General features: G+C 41.1%; 1 protein-coding gene across 1 annotated transcript; it reads left to right on the top strand.

The window, feature by feature from the left end:
- The first annotated feature begins 2,354 nt into the window (after positions 1-2,354).
- Positions 2,355-6,745, top strand: LOC112150961 (cytochrome P450 2J2). The gene is made up of 9 exons (XM_024279527.2): positions 2,355-2,575; positions 2,783-2,948; positions 3,795-3,947; positions 4,021-4,181; positions 4,247-4,420; positions 4,501-4,642; positions 4,711-4,898; positions 5,955-6,096; positions 6,174-6,745. The coding sequence occupies exons 1-9, from the start codon at positions 2,384-2,386 to the stop codon at positions 6,347-6,349; spliced, it is 1,494 nt and encodes a 497-aa protein (XP_024135295.1). The 5' UTR covers positions 2,355-2,383; the 3' UTR covers positions 6,350-6,745.
- The last annotated feature ends 1,406 nt before the right edge of the window (positions 6,746-8,151 follow it).

The following is an 8,151-nucleotide window of genomic DNA, read 5'->3' as shown; positions in this document are numbered from 1 at the left end:
GATGTCTATTTCAGACTATATTGTAAGCAAAACCTATTTACAACAGTCCCCCTCAGTTGCTGCCCAGATCATCTATTCGACTAGTAATTGACTTTTATCCTCAAACCTTTTCTTCAGCTCTGAGAAAACTGTGTCAGCTACTTTCAGCATACATTCTTTTACAAACTCCCCATTACTGAAGGGTTTGCTACGCCGGGTCATTTCCAAAGCTACATAGCAAACTTCTGTCCCAGCTTCACTGGATTTTTTTAGTTTTGTAAACAATCTCTGGTGTGCAGAAAAGCCTCACTGAAGTTGTTGGAGCTTGTTGTTGCACTCCTCACTCCTAAATTTGTCATAGTTTTTATGATTGGTAACATAGTGACTATTTACGTTAAATTCTTTGAGCATCAAATTTACCAGCTTCCCTTAGCAAAAATAAGTATACTCAAGTGTACTTTTTTTAAACTAAAATTTAGATAGTATACTTTTAGTTTACTTTTAGGTACTTATTTGCATTAAACTTTACAAGTTCATAAGTTCATGTTAAGTATACTTGGATACAATAAGCCTAATTATATTTGTCAACAATTGTCACTGTCCTTAAACATTTTCTACACAGTATTAAAAGTATATTAAAAAAAATATTTTACACAATCAGCACTTATAAACTTGTAAACTAAAAGCAAACCTTAAAAGCTACATTAGATATACTTCAAAGTGTACTTTCATAAACTTAAAGTAAACTTAGAGCTTAATGCCAGTAAACAAATACTGTACTAGAAAAGTTACTCTAAGCATACTTCTAAGTATACTTTTTTAAACTAAAAGTGGGCAGTTTAGTCCCAAAAAGTATACTTGTTAGTAAACTGTCACTGTGTACTTTGAACACTTCTGAAAATATACATTTTTATAATTAAGTATGCTTTCAAACATGTACTTGAAGTATACTTATTTTTGGGTCGTGGCCTATATCAGGCAGATGACTTTATCCAGCCCATGAGGTGTGACAAAGCAAGCATTTGTCCACTTAGCTTGAAAGCGACTTTTCTCCTCACCAACACGTTTTTTCCTCAAAGGAAACTGCTCTGGTAGTGACTTGACACAGCTCATTCTCCCGCTCTGACTCCATTTCTACTCCTGTTGTAATGGACATGCTCCTTCCTCTCTCGGCAGAGGCAGTGACATAGAAAATGTTTTCTGCCCTCTAGTGGTGAAATTAATACATGTACCATTGACACCTAAGTGTGGCTGCATTTTTCCTGCAGATGTCGCTAGAAACCACGAAACAAAATATGTTGTTTCCAAGCAATGTACAGCTGGTAGGATTTATTGAGGCCCACAAAAACTCCTCTTTTAAGAACCCCTGGTCTAGATCAAGCACCCAAAATCTGCCAATCAGAGAATTCTTGGATGATCTCTCAGTAACTCCAACATCAGGGGCTTGGTGATGGAAGTGGCTTCTCTGAGGTCCAAAATGATTCATTACATGGGAAGGAATAAGCTTCACTCCCATAAAATCCAGGTCTCAAGTCCAGGCTCCTTGGAAAAGTGACTGATCGGTTCCACTTCAACTCAGATACCAAGATAGTTTCAGAAAAAAACACAAAAGTGTATGGGTAAACTCCATTCTAGGAACCCTAAAGAACAGTCCAGCACAACTAGGTACCAGCAAAGACTTTGACATGTGGCTTTCAGCTGTGTAAAATGCTGGGCTCCTTGCAAATGTTAAGGTCAGGATCAATAAACATTGCATCCTGCTCCACCCGTTATAGCTACTGGTTGCCTATGAAGTCCCAACTATTTGGGAAGTGTACCAATTTACTGACACAATTTCCCCATTGTGGGATCAACAAAGTTCTAGTCTATCATCATTCTATCTATCTATCATCTGCTACATCCCTTGCGTGACTGTTCTGGCTACTGTTCAGCAAAGGCAGGGTACACCTTGGACATGTTGCCAGTTTGTCACAGGTCTATCATCACTCCCACACACACCTAGGAACACTTAAGACTCTAAAGTTTAGAGTAACCAGCTAACGCATGAAGCATGTTTTTAGGCTGTTGGAGAAAGCCAAAGCACCAGGAGAAAATCCATGCACGCACCGGAGAACATGTTAAATCCACACAGCAAAGTCCCAACTGGGACTCAAACCAGGAATTTCTCACGGTGAGGCAAAAGCGCAAACCACTCTACCACTTTGTAGCCCTCTAGCAATAACCAAATAATAATAATAATAATAATAAAAATGAATCCCAAAAGTAGAGGAGAGTTTCTTTCAGAAGACAAATCTGCCTCAGCTTATTTCCATACCTCCCCATCTAGAAGCTGCAATGAACCATGGGAAATGAAGTCATCAACAGTTATTTGGTGTCTTTCCTGCGCTGCCCTCCTCCTGTCACGATGTGGCTGTATGTCTGGTGCCAGTGGTGTGGTCTCAGTGGGACGCTGTTCTTCATTTTTGCTGTTTTTCTGCTGATATGTTTGGGAAAGAAGAGAGATCCTCCTCATTTCCCACCAGGACCACCAGCCCTTCCTATTTTGGGGAACATCTTCAGCATCGATTCTAAGCAGCCTCATATTTACCTGACCAAGGTAAGTTACATCACCATGGCATTTATTTAAAAAAACTTTTACGTCCATTGTAAAATTCAATAGATTTAAGTGAGAATATATTTTAATGACATTTTTAAATGTATGGTGATGTGAATGAAGTGCACACTTTTCCTGCATCATTGTTCTGCATGTGGGCATTCAGAGTCATGCGCTCCACAGATGGCCTCTTGTTCTGTGCATCCACAGCTCGCTGATGTTTATGGGAATGTGTTCTGCATTCGTCTGGGAAGACACAAAACTGTTTTTGTGACTGGCTGGAAGATGGTGAAGGAGGCGCTGGTGACACAGGCCGACAATTTCGTGGACAGGCCTTACAGCCCAATGGTGACCAGGATTTATGGAGGAAACTCAGGTGAACCACATTGGTGTACTTTTAATGTCTGTAGCTGAACAACTATCAGAAATAGATCCAAGAAATTAGGGGTGTAACAATTAACCGATTCATTGAACCAGATGGATCTTTCTAAGGCACATGTGTCAAATTTTAGTGTGTTCCAAAAATGGTTATTTTATTTGTCCTTAGGTGTGTTTTGGATTTTGACCCCCTGTGTAATTTTAGTTTGACAGCCCTGATCCTGGGCAAGTTATTAATCGAATCGACAATCATAAAATCTTTTCAAAATTAGAAAAATCGATCTTGAAACACATCATTTGGATTGAGACATGGAAGGTTTTCTTTACTATATAATATAAACGATCAAGTATCATCGCAGTGGACAACACACATGTGATGAAGCAAAAAATGATCAATCATCATTACAGTCTAATGTGTGGAAACACTGATTTTTAGCAAATACATGTGACCATGCAGTGTGGTAGAATGTTCTTATAATTATATTATTTTGATGTGGGAAAACAAAAGTGGGTTGCACTTTATCAAAGTAAAATGTGAATGGATTTGTTATTAATTCTTGATTATTTTTTTTGAACAAATATTTGATTTACACTTGATTATCTTGCAAGAAACACAAGGAATCTGGAAAACTTCTCCTGGACTGTTGAGTACCAGATATTTATCTCTGAGTCACACATAAAGATGGATCGATTTTGGATCAGTGAATCGGATCGTTCAAAATGAACCAAAATCGCCTATGAATTGGATTGTCGACCACAAATTATTGAATGAATCAAATTGTTAAAATTAATTTTCTCACCCCTACAAGATATGCATCTGAGTCATGTCTGACTTCTCTGTCAGCGGGTCTTTTCTTCAGCAACGGCTCGGTGTGGAAGAGACAGCGGCGCTTCGCCATGACCGTGCTTCGCACTTTCGGTCTTGCCAAAAGCTCCACAGAGCAGAGCATCTGTGAGGAAAGCCAACATCTGCAGGAAGCAATGGAGAAGGAAGAAGGTTAACCTCGGAGAAGTCAGCATAATGTATCTAAGCTCAACGACCTGCTGCTGAAACTGCTGTCTCTGTTCAGGAGAACCCTTTGACCCGGTCCCACTCTTGAACAAAGCTGTCTCCAACATCATCTGCCAGATCGTGTTTGGGAGGCGGTTTGACTACAGCGACACAGACTTCCAGGGAATGCTGACTAATCTAACAGACATGGCCTATCTAGAAGGCTCAGTTTGGGCTCTGGTGAGAGCAAATCAAAGTCAGAGATATTATTAGATGCATTTGTTTCATGCTCTGTCTGTCAGCAGCTATATGATGCCTTCCCTGCACTCATGAAACATCTGCCCGGGCCTCACAACAGCATCTTCAGCAGCTCCAAATCTTTGGAGACAATGATCAGGAGAGAGATCGACAGGCACAAGCAGGACCTGGACCCCAGCAACCCACGAGATTACATCGACAAGTTCCTCATGGAGGAGAGAGTAAACTGCTCACATTTGAGTCCCTCATGCTGTTGAAGGCAAGAACTCTTCTAAACATTTGTTTGTGTTCTGATCAGCAGCACAACAGAAGGAACAACACAGGCTTTGAGGAGGAAAACCTGGTTCTGTGCTGTCTGGATCTGTTCCTGGCTGGCAGTGAAACCACCTCTAAGACTCTGCAGTGGGGGCTCATTTACCTCATCGCAAACCCTCACATCCAAGGTAGGCTCAGACGGGACTCAATAATCACTGAGAGACCGGAGGTCACTAAAACAAGGTTTGTTTGGAAGATAAAGTACAGGCAGAGGTGGACAGAGTGGTGGGACAGACCCGTCTGCCCACCATGGCAGACAGAACCGCCATGCCGTACACGGAGGCGGTTATCCACGAGATCCAGAGGATGGGGAACATCGTTCCTCTCAACGGACTCAGGATGGCGGCGAAGGACACAACGCTGGGTGGTTACGTCATCCCAAAGGTGCATCTGATCTTCTGAAGGCTAAGACATCTTCAGCTGTTTTTGTATTACACTTTTAGTTAAGTTTGGGGTAAATGATTGATTTTATTCATAAATTTAAAAAAAGCAAAGAAAATTCATTCGACTTGACATGTTAGCACCATAAAAAAAGGATGAAAATCAGCATTGAGTAGACTGAATCTTGTAATATCTGCTTCAAAAGCTATTGGAATCTGAATTTACCGCACAGACTTACAAGTTTATTACAATAATTGTGACTCAGATCATTAATTTAATCCCAAATTTCCTCCTTACTCGGTGTTTTAGATTTTGTAGATTCGCTGAATATGATTCTTAATCCTCTTTTTTCATTTTCTAGATTGTTCCATCAATGCTCCCCTCACATTGTAATACTCAGTTTCCATAATTTTGGTTTGGAATCTGAGGTTTTAAAATATTTGTTTTCTGTTCAGACTGTGATTCATCATAAGATTCTCTAATGTTTTTTTACAATTATGTAAAAAAATATTTTAGTCTTTTGATGATGATAGTATATTATTTCAGACAAATACTTTAAAAGGACAAAATTGAAAAAAGGGAGTGAGAGGAAGTAAAACCCTTATAAGTTCTCACCCTCATATAAACCCACTGTCCCATTCCCTCTCTAATGAGTACATATTCAGATACCCATATATACACATATTGATAAATATACACATAAGAACATGCACACATGGAAACATCCGACACACATTCGTCATGTGTTCACTCATGTGGTTCCATTAAATCCTATTCCCCAAACCCCTTCGTACAAATCACCCTTAAATATATCAGTTTATTTATATTTTGTATATGTACATATCCATCAATAATCATAATTATATATGTGCCCTTAAATTTCCTTTATGTTAAGACATTGTTTAAAATGCAAACTGGCTCTGTTTCATAGCTTTGCTCCACATATGGATACACAGTCCTTATTTCCTTATTTCTGTTTAGAAATCTGCTATTTGCATTTTCAATTGTTGTATTTCTTTTTATACAATATACATACCTGATGATTGTTTCTGTGTGCAGGGCACAGCCGTGATGCCGAACCTCACCTCCGTGCTGTTCGACCAGACGGAGTGGGAAACTCCAGACACCTTCAACCCCGAACACTTCCTTGATGCGGATGGAAAGTTCCTGAGGAAGGAAGCGTTTCTGCCCTTCTCTGCAGGTGATCGACACCGTTACTCATGGTGCAGAAATCCTGTGTCGGCATGCTAATACCCACTGCTGTTCTCATTTTCTCAGGAAAGCGTGCGTGTCTTGGCGAGAGTCTGGCTAGGATGGAGCTCTTCTTGTTCTTTGTCACTTTACTTCAGAGGTTTCACTTCTCTGCGGCAGCAGGAGTCGAGCTTCGTACAGAAGGAATAGTTGGAGCTACTAGAACTCCACATCCTTTCAAGATCATCGCAAACCCTCGTTAAGAAGCCGAATCAAAAACCATTTAAGCAATTAAGCTTGGTTTAATCATAAAGCTGAATTTAGTGTAAAAAGGATGCCTGGACGACAAACAATGAGAAAAGTCTAAATGTTCAAGTGTTATAAATAATCTGTACAGATTTAATACACCAAATTCTGTGTTTCAATGATAGTCAATTTTGGCTAATATTTTTAGATACTGTGAATACTTTAAATTCAGTTATGCGAGTCATCATGTGAGTTAAGATACTGCTTACAAAAATTAAAGGAACACTTTTTTTATTGGGTCTGGCATGAATCTAATGAAAACTGTCTGATAATTTTCTTGTTGGTTAAGCAGCTGAGGGCCTCGTTCATCAATTTCAGCTGTATTGGTGTTCATGGAATTAACAACAGGTGCACTTCAGTGGCAACAATTAGAAAACCCTCAAAACAGGACTGGTGTTACATGTGGAGGTCATTTCAAGTTTCTCCTCTTGATCTGAGCGATTCCTTAACCCTACAGAAGTTGTGCAGGTTGTCCAACTTCTCCAGGATGGCACATCCACACGTGCTGCAGCAAGAAGGTTTAATGTGTCTCCCAGCACAATCTCCAGAACATGGAGGAGATTTCAGGAGACTGGTGGTTATTCTGGTAGAGCCGGACAGGGCCGTAGAAGATCCTCAACCCCTCAGCAGGACCCATACCTGCTCCTTTGTGCAAGGCGGAACAGGCTGAGCACTGCTCGTGCCCTACAGAATGACCTCCAGAGGGCCACTGGTGTGAATGTCTCTACCCAAACAATCAGGAACAGACTTCATGAAGGTGGCCTGAGGGCCCGACGTCCTGTAGTGGGCCCTGTGCTCACTGCCCAGCACCGTGGCGCTCAGCAGGCATTTGCTCAAGAACACCAGAATTGGCAAGTCCGCCACTGGTGCCCTGTACTTTTCAGAGACAGGAGTAGGTTCACCCTGAGCACCTGTGATAGACGTGAAAGAGTCTGGAGAAGACAAGGAGAACGTTATGCTGCCTGCAACGTGGTTCAACATGACAGGTTTGGTGGTGGGTCAGTGATGGTCTGGGGAGGCATATCCATGGAGGGACGCACAGACCTCTACTGCCTAGGAAATGGTGCTCTGACTGCCATAAGGTATCCAGATGAAATCCTTGAACCCATTGTCAGACCCTACGCTGGTGCAGTAGGTCCTGGTTTCCTCCTAATGCACGACAATGCCCGGTCTCACGTGGCAAGAATATGCAGGCAGTTCCTGGAGGATGAAGGAATTGAAACAATTGACTGGCCTTCACGATCCCCTGACTTAAACCCAATAGAACATCTCTGGGACATTATGTTTTGGTCCATTAGGTGCCACCAGGTTGCTCCTCAGACTGTACAACAGCTCAGGGATGCCCTCACAGATCTGGGAGGAAATGCCACAAGACACCATCCGTCGTCTCATTAGGAGCATGCCGCGACATTGTCAAGCATGCATACAAGCTGGTGGGGGCCACACAAGATACTGAAAAGCATTTTGAGTTGCAGAAATTAAATTTTGGAAAAAATGGACTAGCCTGCCAGATCTTCATTTCACTCTGATTTTATGGTGTCTACACAATTGAGCCTCTGTAGGCTGAAAACTTTTATTTACATTAAAACACTTGGCATCCTTTTGTTCCTAAGACACTGCCCTGTCGTTACTTGTATAGATATCCAACTTCATATTGAGATCTGATGTATCTAATGTGTTTCTTTAAAGTGCTCCTTTAGTTTTTGTGAGCAGTGTATAATGCAATTGTTTTTGTCATTTTTAGACTAGTGTGAAATTA

This window comes from Oryzias melastigma, linkage group LG4 (assembly GCF_002922805.2).
Source record: "Oryzias melastigma strain HK-1 linkage group LG4, ASM292280v2, whole genome shotgun sequence".
Classification (NCBI taxonomy): domain Eukaryota; kingdom Metazoa; phylum Chordata; class Actinopteri; order Beloniformes; family Adrianichthyidae; genus Oryzias; species Oryzias melastigma.
This window is presented reverse-complemented; position numbering and strand designations above follow the sequence as displayed.